Raw genomic sequence first — 26,834 nt, 5'->3', positions numbered from 1 at the left:
TAACACCCAGTGCTCCATGCAGTACGTGCCCTCCTTAATACCCATCACTGGGCTAACCCATCCCCCCTCCCCCCTCCCCTCTAAAACCCTGTTTGTTTCTCAGGTCCATAGTCGCTCATGGTTCATCTCTCCCTCCGATTTCCCTCCCTTCATTTTTCCCTTCCTTCTAATGTCCTCCATGCTATTCCTTATGTTCCACAAATAAGTGAAACCATATGATAATTGACATTCTCTGCTTGACTTATTTCACTTAGCATAATCTCCTCCAGTCCCATCCATGTTGATGTAAAAGTTGGGTATTCATCCTTTCTGATGGCTGAGTAATATTCCATTGTATATATGGACCACATCTTCTTTATCCATTCATCTGTTGAAGGGCATCTCGGCTCTTTCCACAGTTTGGCTATTGTGGACATTGCTGCTATGAACATTGGGGTGCATATGGCCCTTCTTTTCACTACATCTGTGTCTTTGGAGTAAATACCCAGTGTGACCCATGTTTTAAGACACATGTTGATGGGTCAGGAGTTTAGAGGCCAGAACCCAGAATGGTGAACAACAGACTCAATGGCAGTGAGCTGAGAACTCCCAAAGCTCTAGACCTATGCAACCACCTGGAGTTCATTTGAACTTGTCTCAGAGTATTCAAACCTGCTCCTCCATGGGTTCCTGAGTCAGTGAATGGTGGCATCATCCACTCAGCTTCACATGCCAAAAATTTGGGGGGCATCCCTGACACCCCTTCTCCCCTCTCCTCACCTTCCAAGACCAGCCTATCATGAAGCTCTGCTGATCTTGCTTCCCAGATTTCCCTTAAATTTGTCATTTCTCTTCATCTCCGTCACCATCCTGGCACATGCTACTTCCATCTTGCCCGGACCACTGCAGTAGTCTCCCAGGTTCTATTCCTGCTCTTTTCTGATTTGTTTTCAGCTGCAGCCAGACATAAATCTGACCCCACTACTTTATTTCAAATCCTTTAATGGCTTCCTGTTGACCTTAGAATAAAGAACAAAATCTTCCTGACCACGTTTGCCCCCCTCGTTCCTTCAGCATCCTCCCCCAATCTGTCCTTTATACACTACTGGCCTGCTTTCAGTTCCTGCAACTGGCCACAATCCCTCCTGCCATGGCCTTTGCAGAATCTTGTTCCCCTCCCTGCTGTCTTTGCCTTGCTAAGTCCTGCTTGTCCTTCAGCAATCTTCCCCAACTTGGCCAACCAGATCAAACCCCCTCTTGCTGCTCTCAGGTACAGGACTTTCTTCTTTGTGGTAGTTACTAGAGGCGTGATTTTTTTTTTTAAGAAAATAATGAATAACAACAGTATTTACTGAGCACCTACTACGTTCTAGGACCATACTTATTACATATTATGTCTTATTTAATACAACATATGAAATAAGGGCGCCTGGGTGGCTCAGTCGTTGAGCATCTGCCTTCGGCTCAGGTCATGATCCCGGGGTCCTGGAATCGAGCCCCGCATCAGGCTCCCTGCTCAGCGGGAGGCCTGCTTCTCCCTCTCCCACTCTCCCTGCTTGTGTTCCTGCTCTCGCTGTGTCTCTCTCTGTCAAATAAATAAATAAAATCTTAAAAAAAAAAAAAAAAACATATGAAATAGTTAGTTCTTGCCATTTCACAGAAAAGAAAACTTAATTGGCTTTTTTAAAGGATTTTATTTTTATTTTTGCGAAAGAGAGAGAGCACGAGTGGGAGGGGGAGGGGCAGAGGGAGAAGCAGATCCCGCTGAGCAGAGAGCCCAATGCGAGACTCTGATCCCAGGACTCTGAGATCATGACCTGAGCCGAAGGCAGACGCTTAACCTATGAGCCACCCAGGCGCCTGAAAACTTACGTGTTTTAAGCAACTTGCTCAAGGCCACACAGCCGGGAAACTGCAAAGCTGGTGAGAAGCAGCTGGTAGGCTCCTGGCTCTCTGTTCTTTCTCTCCAGGATGGTGCGTGAGGGGAAGAGGTTATGAACTCTCCATCACAGGTTGGATAATCCTATGTCGGGAAGCTCCTAGGAGCCCAGGCTGATTATCCTGCTCCAGAAACTCAGCCTGTTCCTGACATCAGACAACTTGCCCCCATTCACTGCATCCCTTCAAGCAGGAGAATCTTTGATCATAGAAACGGTCTGTATCTGCATGATCCAATAGGTAGCCACTAGCCACACGTGACTACTGAGTACTTGAAACGAAGCTAATGTGGCTGAGGAACTGAATTTAAAATTTTAGTTAATTTAAATTTAAATAGCCACAGGTGGCTAATGGCTCCTATTCTGGACAGGGTAGCCTTAAAGATTTTTCTCTACACTGCAGGGTCTCCCCAGCTTCCCTTTGCTTGCTCCTGTCAAAATGAAGCATATGACCTATTTCAGTTTTACACACACATAAAAGCTTCTTACAAAGATGGCACTGAACTAGGCATGCCATTTTGTAATCTGCTTTTCTCCCCCTCGTGATAGGTTGTACATAGCTCAGCCACTGTGCAGTGTCCTAAGTGTTGCCAGTATTCTACATTGTTGCAATGACCCACATTTAATCTAACCAACTCCCCATGATGGACATTCCGGCTGTTTCCATTGTTTTCATAATACAATAACAGACACACATAAATATCTTTATAATATCTTATAAATATCTTTGCATGTATATCTCTGTATCCATGTGGGAGAACTTCAGTATGATACATTTCTAAAGGTGGAGTTGGTAGGTCAACCGGCAGTTACATTAAAATAACTGGTACATACTGCCAAAGCCCCCTTAAAAAGGTGTGACTATGTCGACTTTCAAAAAAAGTATATGAGTACTTATGCTCCTATGCGGTGACAACATCCAGGTTGTCAATTGCCCCCCCCCCTTTTTTTTTTTGCTAATCAGATATTTTACTGTTTCTTTAATTTACTTTTCCTTAATTACTGTCGATGAGAGCTTTTTCATTTGCTTATAAACAATTTATATTTTTTTCTGTTTATTGCCTGTTACATCTTTCTACAATCTTTCGATTCTGTTCTTTTTCTTATTGCTTTGTAAAAGCTCTTTGTATTGTCTATTTTGTCAAATATTTCTTCCAGACTAATTTGTCTCTTATTTTACTTAAGGTTAGCCATAAATAAGCTTTGTCAGTTTTGTGTCCTCCTTGAGGATTTTATGCACCGACTGTTAAAGAAACGGAAAAACAAAACAAGCACGGGTGAGCGTAACAGAGTCTTACACAGTTCTTGCCATTTTGGTCCGCGGTCCCTCACGTGTACTTCAAATCCCAGCTTCGGGATTTTCTAGATGAACTATTGGGGGCAAATTTCTTAATCTCACTAGGCTTTGGTCTTCTAGTCTGCAAAGTGGGAATAATAAAACTTACTTTATAGGAATTTGGGGATATTTGTAGCTCTGGCTTTGGCTTAAGACGTTCCCTTCCTTTTTCCTGCAGTAGCCTCATAAATCAAATCAGACCCAACAACTGGTTTCTTAAAAAAATTGTATTTATTAGGATCTTCGAAAAAAACGGGGTGGTGGGAGCACGGTGGACGTAGCAATTAAGACTGAGTACTTACGTGCCGAGTAAGGCGCAATGAGTAGTGCTAACTCCTACCTCTCAAGAACGCTCTAGAGAGTGCTTTACTCCCATTTTACAAGGAGTAAAAAGCTCAAGGAGCTCAGTTTGTGTGTCTCTAAACTAAGCGTCTCACCTAGGAGCCATGTCCGCGCCTCCGCCAGGAAGCCCTCGGGGCACTTCTCCTCCCGGGGTCCCGCCTCCCGCCCAGGTCGGTTAGACTCGCCGTCAGCTGCGTGAGCTGAAGGCGACGCGGAACAAAGCGGCGCGGCCTCGGGTGTCTCCGGCTCTCTCAGTTAAAGGCCGGCCTCCCTCCTAGCGGCTTCCTCGCGGTGCCTTTTGGGAGTTGTAGTCAGACGCGCTTCAGCCTATTCCGGGGCGAGCCTAGGCAAGACTCGAATTCCCAGAATGCCCCACGGCGGGCGAGTGTGTGCAGCGCCTATTCTTATCTTCCCTACTTTTCCACTCCTTCCCCTCCTTTTCTTCTCTTCTGAATCCTCCACTCTGGACTCCTGTCTAGTTCTTTGTCCCTCTCCCCATCTTTTTCTAGCTGCATGCTCAGCTAGATGCAGATTTCTCAACAACTAGCTATTCATTTTCCATCGTCCATTCTCCAATTCCCGGGAGCCAAGGCGAGACCTTAGCTACGATTAAGCGACGACTTGAGACTCAAGGTGCACGAAGGGGGAGCGACACGGAGTGGTAGGGGGGCGCCGAGAGAGAGGGGATGGGGGAGGTATGAGAGTTGCGTGAGAAGCGAGGAGTAGGAGGAAAGTAGGAGAGAAGTTAGGAGATCGGCATGTCGATCAGGGTGAATGGGGTGAAGTCTTGCGGGGCAAAGAGGAGAGGTGGACAGATTTGGGAGACAAGGAGGAGAAAAGTAGTTCATTGTTGTGCCCGGCAGGACCTTTGGGGCCAACAAACAGATGGGAAGGACTGACAAATTTGGAGCTCGTGGGCTAATCTGACCAGGAGAGGGGAAGGGAGAGGGGATTGGGCTTAAACAAGTTTCCTTGACACTGCTTAGGTAAAGACGAGACGAGACATTGAAATAAAAAAATGATTTTGCCAATATGGGACAATGAACAATTCTCTAATTTGGAAATTGAGAGATGACTGGAGTTGAGGCTAGAAGTGGGGGGAGGAGGCAAGAGAGGAGAGGAGGTTGGTCAGGTCTGGGAGAAAGGAGAGGAGATGAGTAACAGAAGAGGAAATCATAGAAAGGATGGGTTGTTGTGGGGGCCAGTGGATCTGGAATAGGAATGAGGTGAGGGATGACATTGGCATGGACTGTGGGGGTGACTTTCTAACTTTGCATCTCTCAGGTGATGGAGAGCACCCCCTCAAGGGGTGGACTGAACCGAGTACACCTACAATGCAGGAATCTGCAGGAATTCCTAGGCGGCCTGAGCCCTGGCGTATTAGACCGATTGTATGGGCATCCTGCCACCTGTCTGGCTGTCTTCAGGTATCGCCCCCCTTCATGGCAGGGACCATGTTGAGGAAATGTAATGAGGCCTTCAGACTGGAATAAGTTATCATGAGTTGAAGCTTAGCCCTCGGGGGCTTGAAGACTGAAGTGTGTCAGGCCAAAACAGATGGAGCTAGTGGGGACAGCAAGACTGGTAAAAGTGTGGGGGGTGGGATGAGATGTTTGCGAGCTTGTTGAGGGCAGAGATGCAGATAAGGCAGTTTCTGATATTAACATTTGACCTGTACCCCCTTCCAGGGAGCTCCCATCTTTGGCTAAGAACTGGGTGATGCGGATGCTCTTTCTGGAGCAGCCTTTGCCACAAGCCGCCGTGGCCCTGTGGGTGAAAAAGGAGTTCAGCAAGTGAGTCTCTGCTGCATGCTCAGCTAGATGCAGATTTCTCAACAACTAGCTATTCCAAGTGTCCCTTGGAATACTTCTAGGAAATATTAATGGATACACCACAAAGCTTGTACGTAAAAAATAAGTTTGGGAAACTCTGCGTGTATTTTCCCTCTTGGAAAATTGTGATGTCTACAACAAGATTCTGGTAGGCATTGCTGTAAAGAAATTTGCCTTAAGAAGACACTCTTTTTGCTGTATGAAATGGTGTTCCAAGGGATAACCAGTTCGGAAAAGGCAGAAGTGGAGGCTTTTATGGGCCCCCTTCTTCTTGTTCTCCAGACACCCTCTTACTTTCCTGCTTCTGTTTCAGAGCTCAAGAGGAAAGTACAGGGCTGCTGAGTGGCCTCCGTATCTGGCACACCCAGCTGCTCCCTGGTGGTCTCCAGGGCCTCATCCTCAACCCCATCTTCCGCCAGAACCTCCGCATTGCCCTTCTGGGTGGGTATGTCACTTCCATCTTCCTAAGCTAGGCCAGCGGAACTAGTATTTAAACTGCTGGGGGCGGGGGGTGGAGGGGAGAGCCCCTGAGGGGCCCCTCTGGAACCTTGTGGTCTCCACCTTTGGGAGCTCCTTTAGGAATAAGTTGGACAAGATGTAGCTGCATGATGTAGGAAAGAAATGTCTCGCGCTCATAGCCCATGGAGATGAAGGGGGAAAGAGGACAGAGAAGCAGGCAGGGAACACAGGCAGGGTTCCTTACTCTTGGCCCATCCTGGCGTAGGGGCAAGGCCTGGTCTGATGACACAAGTCAACTGGGTCCAGACAAGCACGCCCGGGATGTTCCCTCACTTGACAAGTACGCCGAGGAGCGATGGGAGGTGAGGACTTGGGACTCTGTGTCTCTGCTTGTGCTCCTACGTCTCATGGCCCTTAGAGACATCGTTCTCTCTATCCACTTCTGTTCCTCAGGTGGTACTGCACTTCATGGTGGGCTCCCCCAGTGCAGCCGTCAGCCAGGACTTGGCTCAACTCCTCAGCCAGGCTGGGCTCATGAAGAGGTGAGGAAACCAGAGATACATCAGATCCCTGCTAAACTGAGTGTCTGGGGTGGGTTAGGATTGCAGGCAGTTAACTGAGAAAGGAGAGCTGAGTGGAGTACAGCCAGAGAGAAACCAAGACAAAATATGAGAGGACAAGTGGGGATGGTGGCCTCTCTCTGCAAACCACCACCATTGTCCCTCTCTATGTCTCTAGCACTGAACCTGGAGAACCACCCTGCATTACTTCGGCCGGCTTCCAGTTCCTGTTGCTGGACACCCCTGCCCAGCTGTGGTACTTTATGTTGCAGTATCTGCAGACAGCCCAGGTGAGGAGGCTGCTTGCCGGCATGCTCTGATCTTCTCAGGACCCACTGAGAGATTACCCTTGCAGACTGTCCCCTGATGTTCTATCCCCTCATTTTCTCCCTTCTATCCCTGCCCCTTTGTCTCTGCCCATTCCTCCCTAGAGTCGGGGCATGGACCTAGTGGAGATTCTCTCCTTCCTCTTCCAGCTCAGTTTCTCTACTCTGGGCAAGGTAAGCAGGGGGATGGAGTTGGGGGCTTGGGTGGGCAAGCTGGTGGGTAGAGAGATGGGAAGGGGAAATCAGGTTATGGGCAAAAGCATGAAAGATAAGAATGAACAAAGCATAGATGGGAAAAGAGGGAATGAGTGTATGAGGTTTGAGGGGGAGAATGGGATATTTTGGACCCAACTGGCCACCTCTCTTTCCCAGGATTATTCTGTGGAAGGTATGAGTGATTCTTTGTTGAATTTCCTGCAACATCTGCGTGAGTTTGGGCTTGTTTTCCAGAGGAAGGTATGCACACCCAGATACATGGCTTCTAGGAAAGAGGCAGGGTGGTCTCTTACCTTGGCCTTTAAAAAGGAGTGGGGTCTCAGATGGTACCTTCATTTGTAGTGAGTATAGCATAAGTGTAGAGTTGTTGAATCACTATGTTGTGCACCTGAAACTAATGTTACATTATGTGTCAACTATACTCAAAAAAGAGTTGGGGTCTCGGGAGGCAGTAGCAGAGGGGAGTCGCCAGGACCGAGTACTTGGGTCCCTTGGAGTTGATAAGTTGGGAGTTGGGGCTCTTGCCCTCGGAGGGGTCTGGTGTCTCAGGCAGGAAGATGGTTAGTGACAGCTGAGAGAGAGCCAGCCCTCTGCCTTTCCCTTCTGTATTTTCCAGAGGAAATCTCGGCGTTACTACCCCACACGCCTGGCCATCAATCTCTCATCAGGAGTTTCTGGAGCTGGGGGTACCAGCCATCAGCCAGGCTTCATCGTCGTGGAAACAAATTACCGACTGTACGCCTACACTGGTGAGGCCAGACAGAGGGCCCCGAACAGCAGAGCGGGGAGGGGAGTGGGGAGAGGGAAGGAACCAGGAGGGAGTGCCAGTTTATGTTCATGTTTACCTGGCAGTTTACAGAGTTCTCGGACATTCCTCGTCACACTTGAAGGTCTTGAGGGAGTCTGGGTGTGGGGATAGCCTTCTCATCTTCTCTTCCTGTCCCTGGGCCAGAGTCGGAGCTGCAGATCGCCCTCATTGCCCTGTTCTCAGAGATGCTCTATCGATTCCCCAACATGGTGGTGGCGCAGGTGACCCGGGAGAGCGTGCAGCAGGCCATCGCCAGTGGTATCACAGCCCAGCAGGTATCCCCACTTGGGGAAGGTGGGGGCGGGAAGATAGGCTGCACTTGGGCTAGGGGGTACAGGGTGCTCATCTTACAGAAGGCTAATAGCGGCTTTGTTTCAGTGGATGGTGGTGAGTTGTTTGTGTTTGAGTGTAGACCATGCACATGAAGGGAAGTCAAGGCTCTACGCGTGGGGAATAAATACAGGGGGGTGGGGGAGGTATAGATTTGTGTCTCCACCACCAACCCCTTCCTAGCTGTGTCTCCACCACTAACCCCTTCCTAGCTGCCTGGTTGCTTGACTTCTCTGAGCCTCGCTTTCCTCATCTGAAAAATGGAAATAATAACATTTCTCCCCTCATGGGGCTTGGGGAGGATTCAATGAGAGAATAGCAGTAAAGCCTTTGGCTCAGAGCCTGTCATGCAGTAAGTGTTACTGCTATTTTAAAAAAGAAAAACAAAACAAGACTATAGAAAGGGCAAATGTGCTAGAGAAGAAATAGCAGACATGACCAGTGGGAACAGCAACTTGGGATGACAGCTGAACAGGAATGGGTTAATGACAGGCACGTGGCTATGGATTTTTAACAGTAAGCTGATATTCCAGTGACATTAGGTAACAGCTTAGGTACCTTTCCTGCCCTCTTACCTGAGCCCCTGATCCCATTCTTGTCTGTTTTCCTAGATCATCCATTTCCTAAGGACAAGGGCCCACCCAGTGATGCTCAAACAGGTACCAAGCTGCTGGAGGCTGACAGCCCCTGGCACCTGACGATGAAGTGATGGAAAAGAGAAAGGGACAGCCTGATCTGGGGAATGAGTAGACGGCTGGGGCTGTCTGGGGCACTATTCCTGCATCTTCACAGCCATTGCTTGCCCCTACAGACGCCTGTGCTGCCGCCCACCATCACAGACCAGATTCGGTTGTGGGAGCTAGAAAGGGACAGACTCCGGTTCACTGAGGGTGAGTGGCTTCTAGTCGCTGGTTCTTGGTCACGGGCCAGGGGAAGGACAATTTAGTTTTCATGAACTGAGAAAGCTCTCCATGCATTTTATTTTTTTGTTTATTGCATGGGTTGGGAGAGAAAAGCTGGCAAGACACTATTTTGGGGGTGAGTGTAGTAGTAAATTGTCTCAAATCAGTGCAGTGTGGATTTAGCTAGAAGTGGGAAATTGGGAGCGATAACTGACAGTAATTTCTCTGGTTTGGTGAGCATTAGTGGGTTTTCTTACGTGTTCTATTGCCTTACTGAACATGGCTGGATCACACCACTGTTACTGGAACAGACAAGCATCAAGAACTCGTTTTTAAAAACAGTGGTGGCTGGCAAGCCCAGACCACTGCCCTGAGGCTGCCGCCCAGGGGCCTCACGTTTTTGCCTTGTCTCCCGGCTGCCCCTGCCCTGTGGACTGCAGGTGTCCTGTATAACCAGTTCCTGTCGCAAGTGGACTTTGAGCTGCTGCTGGCCCACGCTCGGGAGCTGGGCGTGCTGGTGTTCGAGAACTCGGCCAAGCGGCTGATGGTAGTGACCCCGGCCGGGCACAGCGACGTCAAGCGCTTCTGGAAGCGGCAGAAGCACAGCTCCTGAGAGTGCGGGCTCGGACCCGGGCGGGGTGGGGCAGGGTGGCCGCGTGGAGGCGGGCGCGGCCTCAGAACTCAGGTGTTTTTTATTTACACGTCGGACTCTTAATTGTTTAATAAAGTTGTGGAAATGAGCCACGCGGCCCCGGGCGCCTCCCCGCGAGGCTTCCTCTCTCCTCGAAGGACCCGCTTGTCGCGGCGCCGGCAGCCATTGGGCCGGAGGGCGGCGAATGGGGCCGAGCCGGCTACCGCGCATGCCCCGAGCGGGACCCCGCCTCCCTGCCCCGCGCGGCTCGCGGGTCACGTTCCGGGGTTGGATTCGCTGGTTCCCTCCCCGTTTGCTGTTGCCGCGGCCGCGGGGCGCCCTGGGATAGCGGCGGGCTGGCCCGGTGAGCGCGCGCCGGAGCGGCCTCCGCGGGGAGGGGGGGGAGGTGCCGCGCTGCCGGGACCCACGCGGTGCGACGGGCGGGAAGGCCGGGCCGAGCAGGGCCGGGGGGCAGCGCGGGCGGTGTTTGGGCAGGACTCCTTGCTGGCTCTCGGGCGCCCTGATGTCGACCTTCTCCCAGAATCCCTGAGTCCTTTCCCCGCCTGGGTGTCAGCGGTCATCCCCCGACGCGGATGCACAGTTTGAGGGCGACTCCCGACACCATGCACTCTAGTCCTCACTAGAAAGCGTCGTGTGGGAGGGAGTAGACAGAAAACAGACCAGTCCTAGTAGAAGGCAGGGAATAAGGAAGAGGGTGTGACCCACCCACCCACAGCTCCTACTGTGCTTTATCTGGAACAGATCTTGGCCCTTTCCAAGCACTCCTGATGCCTCATTTGCCTTTGGCCTCTTTTCGATCACCATTCTGGGGGCTGAGGCCCTCACAGGGCCTCCCCAGGCTCCATCCCCTCTCTACCCACTCAAAGCCCCATGGATCCTCCATCTCCCGGAGGAACCATGAAGCCAAACAGAAGCGCCAGCGAGAGAAGCAGGCGGCGCTGGAGGCTGGGATAGCCCGAAAGAGCAAGGTTAGGGGTCAGACAGCTTGTCCTTGGTTCTTTTGAGAAAGCTTTGGAGGGGGCTGGAGGAGAGACTGGTTGGATTCCAGATGCCCGGGGTATCCTGGAAATTGTACCCCCCCACCCCCGCTTTTTGGTCATTCTCTCCAGTCAGCTGCAGAATCCAGTAAGGCCTGGACTCCTAAGGAGGTGGTGGTGTATGAAATCCCCACGGAACCTGGTGAAAAGAAAGGTAATTGGGGAACTTGAAGGCCTTTTCACTCACATTTTTGTTGCCCATTTGGGCTGCTAAAAACGCAGCCTGGGAACAAAGTTCAGGACTTAGTGGAGCTCTCCTCTGCTGCTGCAGATGTCTCCGGGCCCCTGCCTCCTGCATACAGCCCTCGGTATGTTGAGGCTGCCTGGTACTCTTGGTGGGTGCGAGAGGGCTTCTTCAAACCAGAGTATCAGGTTAGTACCTGGAACGGAGTGGTACTAAATGGTCCCCAGAACAGAATGGCCTTTGAGCTTGGTGGGCAGAAAGGAGCCTCAGAGTCTGGAGCTTACAGCTGGCCTGCCCAATAAAACGGGAGAGCTTGTCTTCTGCCCCTGGTGTCCGCAGGGTTTTCTTGGCAGGGTTTTCCCTTTCCTGTTACTTGCCGGACTATTTTTCCTGCAGTTCTTTACGCCTTGGAGACACCAGAGGGTGCAATTCCCCCAGGTAACATCCAATCATCTTTTGCCCTTTGACTTTTCAACTTTCTAGACTAAGCTGCCCCAGGCAACCGGGGAGACCTTTTCCATGTGTATCCCACCTCCCAATGTCACCGGCTCCCTGCATATCGGGCATGCACTGACGGTGGCCATACAGGATGCCCTGGTGCGCTGGTGAGAGAGGAATGGGGATGCTTGCCTTCTTGGAGGGGAGGGAGAGAGTGTGATAGGCTGGAAGGAGTGAGAGTAAACACAGTAAGCTCAGGGGTTTGTGTGAGGGTGTTTGTTTTGCAGGCACCGGATGTGTGGGGATCAGGTGCTGTGGGTCCCTGGCTCCGATCACGCAGGAATTGCTACACAGGTATGCATTTTGCCACTTTGCCCTTTTCTTGGGTGAAGGAGAGTTGTTCTGCCAAAGTGACCTGATTCTCTGTTCACTTGCCTCCTAATCTTACTGTAGGCTGTGGTGGAGAAGCAACTGTGGAAGGAGCGAGGAGTGAGGAGACATGAGCTGAGCCGGGAGGAATTCCTTAGGGAGGTGTGGAAGTGGAAGGAGGAGTGAGTATGATGGGTGGAGGTGGAGGGGCCGAGGTGGCAGGCTTCGCCCTGCTTCCGGCCGATCTCCCTAACTTGACGGGCTCTTCCCATCCAGCCCTAACTTCCCTCAGCGAGGGGATCTCTGGATTCCTTTAGCTTTCAGCGGGGTCTCCAAGCTCTGTGTGTGGTATGTGTGTGTGTACGTGTGTATTATATATGTACTTTAAAATGCACACATTTGTGGGTATGGGCATGTATGTATATTTTTTCTTCACTTATCCCATGTTTCCTGACCTAGATTTCACTATCTCTTCTACTTACTTATTCCTACCTTCCATTTGCTTGAAATTACCCTCATTCTTACAGGTCTGTTACCATGTGCCATTTTCTCTGTAAAGCTTCTTTTGGTTTTTCCCAAATTAGCTGCCGCCTCCTCTGTTACCATAGAACATTGTTTTTTTGTTTGTTTCTTTAAGTAAACTCTACACCCAATGTGGGGCTTGAGCTCACGACCTCCAGCCACAGTGCGTGCTCCACCGCCTGAGCCAGCCAGGCAGCCCAGAACTTTATACTTATTTTAATGCCATAGAAGGTCCCTACTGAGTTTGTGTGTCTGTCTCCCTGGGCTTCTCGAGGCTAGATCAATGCCACACTCCAATACTCGGCATTGCTGGTAGTATCACTGGGCCTGGTACATAGTTGGTGCTCAGGACAAGCTTGCTGACAGAAGTCTCTCTGGGCACAGGAAAGGTGGAGAGATCAGTGAGCAGCTCCAAGCTCTGGGGGCCTCCCTAGACTGGGACCGAGAGTGCTTCACTATGGATGCTGTGAGTGCTCCATGCCTTGCTCCCTGTGGGTGTCGAGGCAGTGTCTAGAGACAGGTGTGGGCAGGCAGGATGTTGTGTGTGTTGGAGGTAACGGGGGGTGGGGAGAATGCCTGGGTCCCTGAGTGTGGTGATGGGCTGAGAAGGGGCTGTTAGATGTGGACGCTGAGGTCATTCCCTAGGGCTCCTCGGTGGCTGTGACCGAAGCTTTTGTGCGACTCTACGAGGCGGGGTTGTTGTACCGGAGCCAGCAGCTTGTCAACTGGTCCTGCGCTTTAAGATCAGCCATCTCGGATATTGAGGTGAGGCAGAGGAGGAGGAGCGGGCCTTTGAGAACTCCTAGGTGGGCGAAAGCTCAGACTCTGCAGCCAGACTGCCAGGAGTCACTGGGTCCTGCCGCCTACCAGCCGTGTGACTTCTGGCAGGCCTTAGCCTCTGTAAGCCTCAGTTTTCCCAGTCTGTAAATTGGGGGTGATGGAAATGCCTGTGTCAAGGGGGTGTTGTGAGAATCAAATGAGAATTCATGGAAGGTGTTCACGATACCGGTACACAGTGTAAGTGCTCGGTGAATATTTCTCTAACTGTGACTGAATTGGGGGGGGTGGCTCCTGAATTCTGAGTGTCTTTAGATGGGCTGCAGGGAGCCCAAGGCAGGTGGGTGAGTGGAGGTGGGAAGCCTGCAGAAGGGCTGCTCTCCAACCCTGCTGCTTGGATTCCTCCAGGTGGAGAGCCGGCCCCTGCCTGGCCGCACGGAGCTTCGACTGCCTGGCTGCCCCACCCCTGTGTCTTTTGGCCTCCTTGTTTCTGTGGCCTTCCCTGTGGATGGAGAGCCTGGTGAGGGTAATCCTCGGAAAGGTTGCCTGCTTATCTCTGCTTTCTTGAGCATGTGTTGGGTTGATGGGAGGGAACCCACCAACCCGTTTCCCACATGGCCTGGTGGGAGGCACATAAGGAACCTTGGTAGTGTTTGTGTTCTCGGGGGCATTTATTCTGGGTATTCTGTGTCACGTGAGAAAAGTGCACATGGTAGCTGCCCTTCAGGAGCTTAGCATCATTCTGCAGGAGGCTGCTACCCTGAAAGAGACAAAAGATTAATTCTGAAGTATGGTTTGAACAGTAAGTGTCTGGAAGAGTTCAGAGAAAGCGAAGAAAGATTAGCCGGAATACACAGAGGAAGTTTGTCAAGGAGGGGCTGGTGCTTGCCCCAGAGAGTGCACAGCATTTGTGATTAGGGCCCCGAGAACTCTCAATGTTCTCTGGGCACCAAGTAAGGATTCTAGTTGCTTTTGTTAACGATCTATCTGTTTCTCCCATGCAAGTTTTTGAGAAATTCCTTAGCACCAGACAGCCTCCCAGGCTTCTGGTCATCAGCTTACATGGAAACCCCAGGCTCCTAATATTCTCTAGTTGCTCCTGGGGGCCTGCTCAACCTTGATGGCTTCTCGCCTCCTCCCTTCTCTGGTTCTCCTGGCTTCAGTTACGGGAGTGAGGGGCCAGGTAGATGACCAGCATCGAGTGCTTGACTTCTGTCTTCAGACGCAGAGGTTGTGGTGGGAACCACAAGGCCAGAGACATTACCTGGAGACGTGGCTGTGGCTGTTCATCCTGACGACTCCCGACACGCGGTAATACACAGCGCGCCCTCTGCCCCCGGAGTTTTCTCTTCCTACCCTTTTTGATGGGAGCGCCTTCTTTCCTTCGATTTCCTCTTCCTCAGACTTCTCTCATCTCTGCTCTCCAGTGTCTCTGACTATATGCCTTTCTTTTCTTGATGTTCTACCTTTTCTCTAGCTCAGTGGTTGACAAATTATGGCCCGTGGGCCAAACCCATCCCATTGCCTGTTTTCGTATGATCCACACTTGCACGTTTAGGTATAATCCGCACCTGGGTGTCATTACGTAACTGCCGCAGCGTCAGAGCAGAGTCATTGTGCAGAGGCTGAATTCGCCTCTTGGCCTGCAAAGGCTAAACCACACTCCGGCCCCTAAGAAAAAGTTACTGGCCACTGCTCCGGCTCTTTACCTTCTGGTGTTGAGCCTCTTTTTCCCGGGGTTCTCACACTCTACACGTGTGCCTGTCCTCGATCTCGCACCTTTCCTTTCAGCATCTGCATGGGCGACAGCTTCGTCACCCCTTGACCGGGCAGCTTCTCCCCCTCATCACAGACTGTGCTGTTCAGCCACACGTGGGCACAGGTGGGTGGAGGTCACGGGAAGGAGAGCAGGCCGGGGATTCTGGAGGAGTGGGGAAGCACCAGGAAGAGGAAGAAAGGAGGGGAGGGATAGCCTCTTCAAGGGTAGTCTCAGCGGATAGCGAGACGAAAAGGGGGCATAGACCAAGAAGAGAGGGGAGGGGTGGGGGCGTGGGTGATGACAAAACCGCTGGCAAAGGTTGAGGGTCCGTGCTCACGGTGGGTCTGCTCTCCCAGGGGCAGTGAAGGTGACTCCAGCGCATAGCCCTGCAGATGCTGAGCTGGGGGCGCGGCACGGCTTGAGCCCCCTGAGTGTCATCGCAGAGGATGGGACCATGACCTCCCTGTGTGGGGACTGGCTACAGGTGTACTGGCCTCAGTGTCACCCTATCCTTTGGGGGCACCCTCTGCCTTTCCTCACCTCCTCCCCTCTCTCGCTTTCTTGTTTTTTAGCGACCTTTACCCTTTACTGTTGCTATTTTCTCCCCAGGGTCTTCACCGATTTGTGGCCCGAGAAAAGATTATGTCTGTGCTGACAGAGCGGGGCCTGTTCCGGGGCCTCCAGAACCACCCCATGGTGCTTCCTATTTGCAGGTAACCCCATTTTAACCCTTTTACGTAGGACTTCCCCGGGAAGGGCGTGGACAAAGCTCAAGAGTACAAGAGGGTAGGCTCTGTACCCCTTGCAAGGGAATGGAAGCTCTGTGTCAGTTTTGTTTTTTGCTGTGTTCTCTGTTCCGAGGGCCTGGCGTGTAGTAGGGTCCCATATCCCCTGTGGGGAAAAGCACAGAACCCAAGGAGCAGCATACTCACCCCGTCTCTTTCTCAGCCGTTCTGGGGACGTGGTTGAATACCTGCTGAAGAGCCAGTGGTTTGTCCGCTGTCAGGAGCTGGGGGCCCGAGCTGCCCAGGTGAGGCTGCAGGGCGAGGAAGGGCCAGCGCCTTGGGCAGCGAGAACTCCCCTGCAGCTTGGAACGAAGAAACGGGGAGGCTGAGACCCTCCTGCCCCACGAACCTCTGGCCCCGGCATTTGAGAGGAGAGCTGTGGGGATGGAGGCAGGGTGGCCTAGACAGGGCTGGCTCATCTCCCTCTCAAACCCAGAATCTCCTCGGGAGCCTTGGGAGGTCCTTTCTGCGTAACGGCACCACCTCAGGCCGCTTGTCCCGTCTCGGGAGGGTGCAGGTACGGGTGCAGGAAGGGAAGCACCGCCTAAGGGCCTTTTGCTCCAGGCTGTGGAGTCAGGGGCTCTGGAGCTCAGTCCATCCTTCCACCAGAAGAACTGGCAGCACTGGTTTTCCCACATCGGGTAAGGGTGAGGGGAGCTCTGGGGAGGTGGGGCGGGCTGAGGCACTGCTTGTGCTGAGAAATCCCCGCCGTCCTCTCTGCAGGGACTGGTGTGTCTCCCGGCAGCTGTGGTGGGGCCATCGGATTCCCGCCTACCTGGTGGTAGAGGAGCACACGAAGGTTGGTAGGAGGAGGAGGACGGGAGGGCTGGACGTGGTGGAAAGACAAATGGCCATAGCGCAGGAGTCAGAGGATGTCCAGTGCCGGTCCCAGCTCCCTGCCTTTCCTGGGCTTCATGCCTTAGTCATGTAACCCACCATGGGGTCAGAGCTCCTGAGCTGGCCCTTCTTCCTCTCATTGCCAGAGGGAGCTGGCCGTTCCCAGGTCACATGCGAGGACGTGGGATGCAGTGATGTTTCACACCTGGCGGGTGTGACTCTTCCTCACTCTCCTCCAGCCCTTACTTTTTCTGTAGGGTGATGAGGAGGACTGTTGGGTGGTCGGGCGGACAGAGGCTGAGGCCAGAAAAATAGCTGCAGAACTGACAGGGAAACCAGGAGCAGAGCTGACCCTGCAGAGGGGTGAGTGTCTGGGTTGTGGAGGGCAGGGGAGGGCAGGGGAGGGCGGCTGGGCCGTTGGGGGAACAGATCCTGAGGTGGAAGAGGTGGGGTCAGGAAAGTTGAGAATGGGGCGGAAGGCCTGACAGTGGTCTCGGGGGGAGGGGGGTGTTGGGCTGGAAAGATGCACAGCCGTGGGGTTCCATCTGTCCCCATTCCCTGTTCTGTTGCTCAGATCCTGATGTCCTGGACACATGGTTCTCTTCAGCTCTTTTCCCCTTTGCTGCCTTGGGCTGGCCCCAAGAGGTGAGGGGGGTTGAGAGGAAGAGACTGAAGGTGGGGATATGATGAAGTAGACACCTGACATCCCCCCCCCGCCCCCCGCCACGAGAGCCTCGAGGAGAGCTGCAGGCACAGGGCTTGGCTTCTCATTGCTTCTCTTTTTTCCTCCTAGACCCCAGACCTTGCTCGTTTCTACCCCCTGTCACTTTTGGAAACGGGCAGTGACCTTCTATTGTTCTGGGTGGGCCGCATGGTCATGTTGGGGACCCAGCTCACAGGGCAGCTCCCCTTCAGCAAGGTAATGGCCCTTCAGTGCCCAGCCCCTCTCTTTGACTCCCCAGTTTTCCCTAAATCTTGTCCTCTCTTCTAATCCCTAACATGCTGTTGTTTGTGGTCTCAGTTCCTTTTGCCTGATTCACTTCCTATCCTAACCCCTGATGCACGGGGGCCAGAGATGCCCTGGGTACCTCCAGGGAAAGGCTCCCCTGGCCCCTCCGCTGACTCCCTCCGTGCCCCCAGGTGCTTCTTCATTCCATGGTTCGGGACAGGCAGGGCCGGAAGATGAGCAAGTCCCTGGGGAATGTGTTGGACCCACGAGACATCATCAGTGGGGTGGAGCTGCAGGTCAGGATGAAGAGTCTGGCGAAGGACGGCATTTGCGGGAGAGAAGAAGGGAGCCTGAGGACAGGAGCCGGCTGGGAGGGAGTGTGGCTGGGACCCTTGTCGGGGCAGGGTCCCAGGCCAGGGCCACTGAAGCACTTACCCATCCCAGGTGCTGCAGGCGAAGCTGAGGGGTGGGAACTTGGACGCCACGGAGCTGGCGATCGCGGCCGCGGCGCAGGTGAGTCACCAGCGTCTGCCCCTCTCAGCCTCATGCTCGCGGCCGCCGGTGTCCTGTGCAGCCCAGGCTTCTGGCCCTGCAGCCGCACAGGCATCTGCCACCCTCTTCTCCCTCTGGTTGCAGAGAAAGGACTTCCCTCATGGGATCCCTGAGTGTGGGACAGATGCCCTGCGGTTTGCCCTGTGCTCCCACGGGGCCTTGGGTAAGTCTGGGCAAGGGAGGGGCTGGGCACCCCCGCAGACGGGGGTGGGCCAGGGTCAAGGACTCCCCGTGCTGCTGCCACCCACGTGCACACTCCCCCCTCCCTCTCCCTCCCAGGGGGCGATTTGCACCTGTCTGTCTCTGAGGTCCTGAGTTCCCGGCATTTCTGCAACAAAATCTGGAATGCCCTGCGCTTTATCCTCAATGCCTTAGGGGAGAAATTCGTGCCCCAGCCTGCAGAGGAGGTAAGAGAATAAGAAGAGAGGCTTGAGGGGCAGAATCATCAGGTCTCTGAGGGTTGAAGATGGCATTTGGAGGGAAAGGAGACGGGGAGTCAGTCATCCCCTCCTGAAGCCCCCTTCTTCCCGCAGCTGTCCCCCTCGTCCCCGATGGACGCCTGGATCCTGAGCCGCCTTGCCCATACTGCCCGGGAGTGTGAGCGAGGCTTCCTGGCTCAAGAGCTCTCACTCATCACGCACGCCCTGCGCCACTTCTGGCTGCACAGCCTCTGCGATGTCTACTTGGTGGGTCAGACCGGGGCCGTGGCGTTTCCTTGTGCCCCCGCATACCTGCTTCCTGCTCCCTGCTCCCCTGGAGATCCGACGCCCTGGCAGAGAACTCGGTCTCTCTTTTTTTAAAATGTTAAATATCATTTACAGAATCATTATTTTTTTAAAAGATTTATTTATTTGAGCGAGCGAGCGAGAGAGCATGAGCAAGGGGAGGGGCAGAGGGAGAAGGACAAGCTGACTCTCTGTGGAGCAGGGAGCCCGACGTGGGGCTCGATCCCAGGACCCCAGGATCATGACCCGAGCCGAAGGCAGACGCTTAACGACTGAGCCACCCAGGCGCCCTCTGTCGCTGTGCGATAGGCGAAAAAACTTAGTGCTTCGCTTTCTAAACTGTGCAAACCACACGGACGGTTTTACCCCCCTCCCCACCCCTGAGAACCCCTGCCGTAGTTTTCCACTTTCCGTGTGCTCCAGAGTGTGTTCTGGGACGGCCAGTGGTGCCCAGGATGCTGTGTGCTCCTGCCTCGTTTACCCACAGCCTTTCCCACGGGCAGGGCAGTGCGTGTGTGGGAAAGGGACATGGGCGTGGCCCAGCCTGTCCCCTGACCCCATGGCTTCTTCCCTAGGAGGCTGTGAAGCCAGTGCTCTCGCGCTCGCCCCATCCCCCGGGCCCCCCTCAGGTCCTGTTCTCCTGTGCCGACGCCGGGCTCCGCCTCCTCGCCCCACTGATGCCCTTCCTGGCTGAGGAGCTGTGGCAGAGGCTGCCGCGCAGGCCTGGCGGCAGTTCTGCCCCCAGCATCTCCGTTGCCCCCTACCCCACTGCCCACAGCCTGGTGAGTCACGTGCCCCCCGTGTCTGGGGGTGGGAGCACTGGTGAGGGGCTGGGGAGCAGTCTTCTCCAGGGGTTTGGTGCTGTGGGGTCACGGAGAGTCTTGGTTTGTACTTCAGTGTAGGGTCTTTAGGAGGATGAGTTGTTCTTGCAGGGCTGTGTTGGGGGCAGTCTTAGCCCAGTGGGCAAGAGCAGGACTGCACTGCTATGTGACCGTGCCTCAGTTCCCCATCTTTAACCAGGGGTAGTAATAGTTTGTGTCATGGCTGTGGTGAGAATTAGATGTTAGGTGTAGGAGGGCCCCCAAATACCTGCAGTTTTAAGCTTTAATAATTTCAGAAGGATAAATGCTATAAACTCACCCCCAAAATCATTTTACAGTTTAACTATTTAAATTTTTTTCTGCTTACTTGGTCTTGTGAGTACTTTTGGTTGCTCGCCATCTTTGATCAGAGCAGTTAACAGACATCAATCACAGACATCGACTGAGACCTGCTTAGATGGTGCCCCAGGTTTTGCTTGAGGTGGTGAATTTTGTGTGTGGTGCAGAGGCCGGATTCTGTCGCCCTAAGCAGGTTGGGGTGGCGGGTGTGGGACGGAGCCAGGAGAGCTGATGCCGAGCCCCGGGAGCCTGCCTGTCAGCTCTGGGTCTTCCTCTCCAGGGGCACTGGCACCAGCCCGAGCTGGAGCAGCGCTTCTCCCGGGTCCAGGAGGCTGTGCAGGCGCTGAGGGCTCTCCGAGCCACATACCAGCTCACCAGGGCCCGGCCCCGAGGTGAGATGGGCCCTGGGTTCCTGAGTCCCTGCAGGAAGGAGGGGCTGCTGGAGGAGCGGGGTGAGCCCAGAGGGCAGAGTCCAGAGTTAGGAGGTGCAGGGTGGGAGGGGAAGCAGGATCTCATGCTCTGACCCTGACAGTTTCCCTTTCCGCCTCAGTGCTGCTGCAGAGCTCAGAGCCTGGAGAGCAGGGCCTCTTCAAGGCCTTCCTGGAGCCCCTGGGCACCCTGGGCCACTGTGGGGCCGTGGGCCTCTTACCCCCAGGTGTGGCGGCGCCCTCCGGCTGGGCCCAGGCCCCACTCAGTGACACCACTCAGATGTACATGGAGCTGCAGGTGCCCAGAGGAGATTGGAGGGGGAAGGGAGGGATCGAAAGGATGTTGGGAGGAGGGCAAGGTGCGGGTTCTGTAAAAGTGAGGCGGGCCCCTGAGAATGGGGCAGAGAGAGGCATTGGACAGGCTGCCCATGAAGCAGAGCTGCACGGGGTGCAGAGAAGGCTGAGCCCTTACTGTTCTTCCCGCAGGGCCTGGTGGACCCCCAGACCCATCTGTCTCTGCTGGCTGCTCGAAGACACAAGTTGCAAAAGCAGCTTGATGGCCTCATGGCCTGGACCCCATCAGAGGGAGAGGCAGAGACTAAGAGGCAGCAGAGGGTGAGGCTGGAGGCCTGGCTCCCTGCAGGAACGTGGGCTGGAGGGCATGGGCCTTCTATCGGGATCCTCACCTCCTTCTCTTCTCGTCTAGCTTTCTTCCCTCCAGTTGGAATTGTCGAAGCTGAACAAGGCGGCCTCTCACCTCCGGCAGCTGATGGATGCATGTCCCAGCCCCGGGGAGCTCTGAGCACCAGCTCACTATCCCTGGCGGTTTTTTCCTCCCCCAGACCTGCCTTCGAGGACAGACAGATCTGGCAGCTGTCGGGGCATGGTGGGGCCTCTGAGACCATGTGGCTCACCTCCCTCATTTCATAAATGAGGAAACAGACTGGCTTGGTCGGTGTCACTGGGCGTCCTCAAGATGCTTACGTTCCTGCCCAGCCTCCCTCCTATGCGGTCCCACCTGGAAGTTTAGGAATGAGATAAACCTTTAAAATCCCAAACATTACTGCCTGTGGTCCTTTTATCCCTCTTTCCCCTAGTGGTGGACTTTCTTGCCTCTCAGAGGTTCCCTGAGACTTTGGTCTAGGAAAGGAGGGCGGCTGCCTCTTGGCCTTGGACTCTGGGCTGCAGTGGAGTGTGCATGCTGGTGGTACCGGCCTCGTTGGGAGAGAGAGGAGCTTCCTAGGACGGTCTGGGTACAGTGAGTTGGGTTCCACCTACTTCTTAGAATTACTGCCAGTGCCTTGGCTTCTGCGGGCCCTTCCCCCTCTCCAAATGGAAGCTCCCCTGTTCCTTGGCCTTATCTTGGGGGTGCTGGAGAGGAGCAGGTACTTCCTGTGGGCCCGAGGGGCTCCAGAGTGCACTGGGGCTGGAGTGCTGCTCCCATGCCGTGTCCCTGACACCAGTTGCCAGGGACATGTTGCCCAGCCTCTGACACGTGTACGTCCCCACTGATGCAGACGGCCACCCACCCACCCTGAACGTCTCGTGTCCTCCCCGTGGAATTCAGGGGCCTGCCTCTTACACGCCCAAGTTATAGTCTGTCCAGCATCTCTGAGTAGCTACTGTTTATGGTGGGCCTCTCAGGGTCTGGGTCTTCCGTGATGCCATTGAGAACCTCATGGTGGATGTTTGCTCCATTTTGGAAATCAAGAAATGTGCTCTGAGAATAAAAGCAACTTGTCCCAAGTATCAACTGGGATTCAACCCAGTAAACAGGTGCAGTTCATTTTGGCCGCTATAAGCAAGCTTCAAATAGAATGGTGGCTTAGGCAAGGTGGACGTTTCTGCTGCTGGGCAGAGGTAGGGCAGGGCTCTGCAGAAATGGAGGCCCACACCCCACTGGATCTTATTTCCTGCCGTTCTGATGCACTCCTTCCAACTCGGGGTCTAAGATCTGTCCCAGCTCCCCACCCCCGTTCAACAAGTACTTCTTGAGTACTTACTACTGTGTGCTGGGCCCTATTCTGGACCCTTAGATTCATCAGTGAATGAAACAAAGATCTTTGCCCTTGTGCTACTTTCACTCTAGTAAAGAGTCAGAAAGAACCCATGTAAATAAACTGTGCAGTGTGTCTGAGAGTCATAAATGCTATGGGGAAAAAAGGGTAGAACAAGCTAACATGGGAGGGGGGCAGATTGTAGTATTAAATAGGAGGTCAGGGTAGAACTCGTAAAAGTGAGATGTAAGCAGGGACTTGCAGGAGCTGCAGGAATTAGCCAGGTGGATGCCTGGGAGGGAAGAGCCAGAGCAAAACTAAGACAGGAGCATACCTTGAGTACTCAAAGAGTAGCAAGGGGGCCAGTGTTGGGGCAAGAATAGGGGGTAAATTCCATTGTGGGGTAGGGCGTCGGGAAGGCTCAAGGCAGACCATCCAGTGCTCTGCTGTCCTAAATGGTTACCCCTTGACTAATTAAAATTAAATACAACTAAACATTCAGCTCCTCAGTCACACTAGCCACATTTCAAGTGTTCAGTAGCCACATGTGGCTAGTGACTACCATACTGGTCAGTGCAGGTCAGTCTTGGAAGAGAGATTTTTTGGGAAAAGAATTGGGAAATCACAGCCTGGTGATCCCAGGCCCTGAGATCTAGGAATCAGGTTGAGGAGCAGTTAGTGGTTTGCTCCTCTAGTCTTTTGGAAATCCAGACATCCAGTCCCCCAACTTGGTTAGGGCCTACACACCTGACCCAGGGGTGTCACCGGCCCACTGGTGCAGGCTAGGAGCAAGTCATGAAACACTGGGACCCTTTGCAGCTCCCAGCTACTTCTCTTCTAGCCTGCTGGTCCCAGGACAATTGTAAAAAACTAGAGGAGTTTTGTTTCACAGGTTTTTCTTTTCACTCCGCCATTTTCTATTCTCCCCTCATCTTCAGGGATAGTCTCTACAGAGCCATGCCTTCACCTCCCTCCAAAGGAGTCAGCATCTAATTTCACATGGTGTGTAGGTGGGAAGTATGATAGGCAGGGGTGAGGGCTGTGGAGAATAGGAAACGATCACATTAATACACCCAAATGGTCAAGTTTGGGCTGCATGCTTGCATTTTGAGAGAGGTGGTAAGAAGTCAAGGTAATCTTGGGTGAGGAGTCAGATGAGTGCCTGCCTCACGAATATCTGGAGGAGGACCCTGGACCCCTGAGGGGACTAGGACTTACATGTTGGGACCGGGGTTCCACCTTAACCACCCCTACTGCCCATTCCCACTTATCTGGCATGTGCCCTCGGTAGCTGGTCCACGTAATCCTCACGGGGGTCCAAGCGGCAGGTACTAGCAATCATCCCCACGTTGCAGGTGAAGAAGATAAGAAATGTACGTAGGACTCAAGCGTGGGCCTGTGGGCCTGAATGTCCTCATAGCCAGCCCGTACAAGCTCTGCTCCCCCGCTCCTCCCCACCACTCACACCGGGCTGGCCATCCCTTCACAGGTGGAACCTCTCATCTCCCGCCGGGGCTGCCTCCCCCCACGCCTACCTCCTACCCTAACTGACCTATGTGGGGCCTGTTCTGTCCACACTTCTCCCTGGGCTCCTGAGCTCCCAGCCCCAAGCTGAAGCGAAGAGAGATGAAATGAAAATCCTGCTCAAGCCGAGGCAGTTGTCTGGTGTCGGACCTGTCTCTGTTACCGAGTGACTCACCCTCGGTAAGCCTCAGTCTTCATCCGTAAAATTGGATAATGACACCTATTATGCCACATTCAAGATCGCTGCAGGCATCAAAATGGGAAAGCATCGAGCCTGGAACAAAGTAAGAATTCAGTACAGGCTTGTTTGCTTTATTCCTGGGTGTTATGAAGATCTCAGCTTGAAGTGTATGTTCACGCACATGCGTATGTGAGTGTGGTGCGTGTGTCCCCAAACAGTTAATTCCCCAGATTCTTTCTAGGCCTTTCACACTGGTGTTGAGGGAGAGGGTGTCTGTCCCGGAACCCCTCTGCTTAATAAGGGGGAGAGTCAGAGACTTTGGTGTCCAGTTCTCTTTTCCTGCTGGCCCTTTGCTCATGAACCCACAAAGGCAAGTCACTGAATTCAGCACATTTACTCAGCAAGGTTAGGGCATCCCTTTTGTACCTCGGTGGCCAAATGCCTGGGCCAAGGGGGGGACACAGGGTTTGACCATTCTCAGACTTTGCAGATGACATGGCGTGGGGATCCTGCATGATGGAGGGTGACGTTGGTCCCTGACGGGAGGTAAAGGAGGAGGCAGAGCTGGGGGAGAGAAAGGGTTAGAGGGAAAGGTGTAAGATGGTTCTCACTCATCCCTTGGAGATGGCCAGGCCCCAGCAGAGAGGCCCACACCGAGTCAGAAACACACTTCAAGGTCACACAGCCTTGTCTTTCCCCTCCCAAAGAACTACCTTCTCGAGCAATTCCAGGAAGCTGGACTCATAGGAGAAATTTGTTAGAAAGGAGTCCTTCAGCTTCAGCTGCAAAGTCATTCCTGGCCCTAGAGATCCAAAAACAGAGCTTAGGGCCCAGTAATTAGGGCCATATTCCCTCAGAGACACGAGTACCCCATCCCCTGCTCCCCTCCCCCATTCCTCTTCCCTGACAATGCCCTTCCAGACCCTATCGATGCAGGGGTTCAGCCCCAGGCTGAGAGCTCAGGACTGGGTGCTCTGTCCCTCTCACTCCCCTCTTTGGCCTCTCCCTGCCATGAGCACCCAGGCATCAAGCCCTCCGGCCCTCACCTGTTCCCTGTGAGCTGCCCAGGAGAGTCAGGAAGAGGAAGAAGGGCATCCTGGCCCCCATTGTGGCCACCTTGCTTCTTGCTTCCCCGATGGACAGAAGAGATGTCTGAAGCTCTGGCTGGCTCTCCTTACCAGGCCTGCCTTTCTGCACTCCACTCAATCCTTAAGCCCAGGCGTTTGGAGGGAAATGGGAGAGGGAAGCTGGGTAACTGGATTTTCCAGTTTTCCCAATAAGGCTTTGAGGACCCAGGAGAGGGCCATTCACTGGGCTGTTGGGGAAAATAGAAGGTGGTTCCCTTTCCTCAATCCTGTGCGCCCCCCCATATCTGGAGACTTGAGGGGGAGGGTGCCCAGTCCTACAGAGAGGGAAGTTAAGGAGGTGTCCCTCCTATAGGTGTCTGGGCCCCACCCAAACCCGGGCCTCTCCTTGCTCTTTAGGGATTAATTATTAACTGCAATTAATTTCCATCTTTCACACCACCAAAGGGTTCAGGAATGTGGGCCCAAAAGAGAGGGGTAGATTACACCAAGTTTCTTCCCAAACCCAGGTGTCCTGCTCCCCCAGGCACAGTGGTTTTCTAGGTGAGAGATCTGGGTAAGGGGGAACTTTCAACTTTGAATGTTGTGTTTTAGTTGTTCTAAAGCAACCTATCTATTCAGGTGGAGACACAAGTTTCATCAAATATCCTCCCACCCCCTGCCTTATTCACAGTCATCCTCCCAATCAACAGCTGTATACACAGGCACCTCGAATGACGAAACCAAGGACAGATATGGAGAGAGAGTTTGGAGCCCATCTAGTTTACCCTCTTACAAATTAGGAAACCAAAGCCCAGAGAGGCCATATGACTCACTAAGGTCACACAGCAGGTCAGTAGCAGAGAGATTAGAACCCATCCCTCACTATGCCAGACACAGGGACAAGCGCAACAGATTGACACACTCATCACATAAACTCCCCAGAACACACAGAACACATGCCCTTTGTCCTCCTACTTGCATGACTGTGTATTATCGCCCTCCTCCCTCGAAAACCAGTGGGCCCAAGCACAGAGGGATGGAAGCAGTGAGACCACTGGGCGGACTCAAGGAGAGAAGCCAAAAGCAAAAGCAAGGAAATAGATGGAGGGAGACACTGCCTACACCATAAAAATAAATCAAGTGAGGCATTCAAGGACTCGCAGACTTGCACAAGAGAGCAGGCAGACAAGAATGGAAAGAATAAATGGACAGAAAGATCAGCAGGCAGGGGAGGTATGAGCCGGGGGTAGAAAGCAGGAGCACAGACAGATGCTTTGGGGCATCTGAGTCTTCTTAAGAGGCGAGTGGGGGCACCCTTATGTCTTTCCCAGCTGGTGCCCCCAACTCTTTCTATATAGTCATGGCTGACGCTGCTGTTTGCTAGGAACATTAGAACCCTTATTTCCTTTGATGCTTGTAACGACCCTTTGAAGTAAGTACTAGATCACCCCATTTTAGGGGTGAAGAAACGAAGACTTCGGGCACATGATTTGCCTGAGATTGCAGAGGTTGGGAGTAGTGGATTCAGCGCAGTCTGGCTTCAGAGCTAGGTTTTGAACGTCTGCATTGCACTGTTCCGGAACATGATTCATGTCTTCCCTGGTGCCCCTCTTCTCCCCTTGCCCCTTCTCTGCCAAAGGAATGGAAAGCTTTGTGGGCCACAGCCAGCTAGGTGAGAGATGGCTCAGGTGTTTGCCCTGCCCTGAGGTCTCCCAAAGGTCAGATGCAGGCCCCAGGCTTTGACATTCTCCACCTCCACCCAGCTCCCAAAATCTGCTTCCTCAAGGGACCCGTGTATCCCCACCCCCCCAGTGGTTGTACTTCTAGGAGCAAGAGCACTCTGGGAGAGGACACCCTTCCTTTG

General features: G+C 53.4%; 3 protein-coding genes across 8 annotated transcripts; 2 read left to right on the top strand and 1 right to left on the bottom strand.

The window, feature by feature from the left end:
- The first annotated feature begins 3,979 nt into the window (after positions 1-3,979).
- On the top strand, positions 3,980-9,821 carry GTF2H4 (general transcription factor IIH subunit 4). Its single transcript, XM_032424905.1, has 14 exons — positions 3,980-4,227; positions 4,879-5,021; positions 5,283-5,387; positions 5,740-5,871; positions 6,151-6,247; positions 6,339-6,427; positions 6,624-6,735; positions 6,877-6,945; positions 7,144-7,227; positions 7,604-7,736; positions 7,940-8,070; positions 8,737-8,784; positions 8,937-9,015; positions 9,468-9,821. The coding sequence occupies exons 2-14, from the start codon at positions 4,882-4,884 to the stop codon at positions 9,638-9,640; spliced, it is 1,392 nt and encodes a 463-aa protein (XP_032280796.1). The 5' UTR covers positions 3,980-4,227; positions 4,879-4,881; the 3' UTR covers positions 9,641-9,821.
- Positions 9,822-9,895: 74 nt separating this feature from the next.
- Positions 9,896-22,247, top strand: VARS2 (valyl-tRNA synthetase 2, mitochondrial). Of its 6 annotated transcripts, none has more exons than XM_032424902.1 (30): positions 9,896-10,022; positions 10,395-10,647; positions 10,789-10,870; positions 10,988-11,088; positions 11,384-11,505; positions 11,626-11,692; positions 11,792-11,889; positions 12,614-12,695; positions 12,875-12,994; positions 13,415-13,532; positions 14,229-14,317; positions 14,798-14,888; positions 15,122-15,249; positions 15,375-15,478; positions 15,627-15,795; positions 16,115-16,191; positions 16,274-16,349; positions 16,645-16,750; positions 16,962-17,032; positions 17,181-17,306; positions 17,528-17,632; positions 17,781-17,849; positions 17,973-18,051; positions 18,168-18,295; positions 18,422-18,574; positions 19,189-19,395; positions 20,054-20,165; positions 20,324-20,499; positions 20,688-20,816; positions 20,908-22,247. In XM_032424902.1, the coding sequence occupies exons 2-30, from the start codon at positions 10,447-10,449 to the stop codon at positions 21,001-21,003; spliced, it is 3,282 nt and encodes a 1,093-aa protein (XP_032280793.1). In that variant the 5' UTR covers positions 9,896-10,022; positions 10,395-10,446; the 3' UTR covers positions 21,004-22,247. The 6 variants fall into 6 exon arrangements, with proteins under 6 accessions (XP_032280793.1, XP_032280795.1, XP_032280789.1 ...); XM_032424904.1 differs by having other exon boundaries at positions 13,415-13,526; positions 15,714-15,795; positions 20,908-22,246; XM_032424898.1 differs by having other exon boundaries at positions 9,944-10,022; positions 10,421-10,647.
- A 2,035-nt stretch (positions 22,248-24,282) lies between these two features.
- On the bottom strand, positions 24,283-25,254 carry SFTA2 (surfactant associated 2). Its single transcript, XM_032424780.1, has 3 exons — positions 24,950-25,254; positions 24,617-24,705; positions 24,283-24,467 (listed from the first exon to the last, which is right to left on the bottom strand). Exons 1-3 carry the CDS (start codon positions 25,008-25,010, stop codon positions 24,381-24,383), a joined length of 237 nt encoding a protein of 78 aa, XP_032280671.1. The 5' UTR covers positions 25,011-25,254; the 3' UTR covers positions 24,283-24,380.
- Between the last annotated feature and the right edge of the window lie 1,580 nt (positions 25,255-26,834).

Source organism: Phoca vitulina, unplaced genomic scaffold (assembly GCF_004348235.1).
Source record: "Phoca vitulina isolate PV1807 unplaced genomic scaffold, GSC_HSeal_1.0 scaffold31, whole genome shotgun sequence".
Taxonomy (NCBI): domain Eukaryota; kingdom Metazoa; phylum Chordata; class Mammalia; order Carnivora; family Phocidae; genus Phoca; species Phoca vitulina.
Note: the sequence above shows the minus strand (reverse complement) of the source record. Positions and strands in the feature narration are given on the sequence as shown.

Excerpts from the sequence above, each read along its gene's own strand:
- GTF2H4 (XM_032424905.1), top strand. The coding sequence starts at position 4,882 with ATGGAGAGCACCCCCTCAAGGGGTGGACTGAACCGAGTACACCTACAA. Across the intron at positions 5,022-5,282 it reads ACCTGTCTGGCTGTCTTCAG|GGAGCTCCCATCTTTGGCTA; the intron begins GTATCGCCCCCC and ends ACCCCCTTCCAG. Across the intron at positions 6,248-6,338 it reads ACGCCGAGGAGCGATGGGAG|GTGGTACTGCACTTCATGGT; the intron begins GTGAGGACTTGG and ends TCTGTTCCTCAG.
- VARS2 (XM_032424902.1), top strand. The coding sequence starts at position 10,447 with ATGCCTCATTTGCCTTTGGCCTCTTTTCGATCACCATTCTGGGGGCTG. Across the intron at positions 12,696-12,874 it reads AGTGCTTCACTATGGATGCT|GGCTCCTCGGTGGCTGTGAC; the intron begins GTGAGTGCTCCA and ends GTCATTCCCTAG. Across the intron at positions 16,192-16,273 it reads CACTGGTTTTCCCACATCGG|GGACTGGTGTGTCTCCCGGC; the intron begins GTAAGGGTGAGG and ends TCCTCTCTGCAG.
- SFTA2 (XM_032424780.1), bottom strand. The coding sequence starts at position 25,010 with ATGGGGGCCAGGATGCCCTTCTTCCTCTTCCTGACTCTCCTGGGCAGC. Across the intron at positions 24,706-24,949 it reads GGGCAGCTCACAGGGAACAG|GGCCAGGAATGACTTTGCAG; the intron begins GTGAGGGCCGGA and ends TTGGATCTCTAG. Across the intron at positions 24,468-24,616 it reads TCCTGGAATTGCTCGAGAAG|CTCTGCCTCCTCCTTTACCT; the intron begins GTAGTTCTTTGG and ends TCTCTCCCCCAG.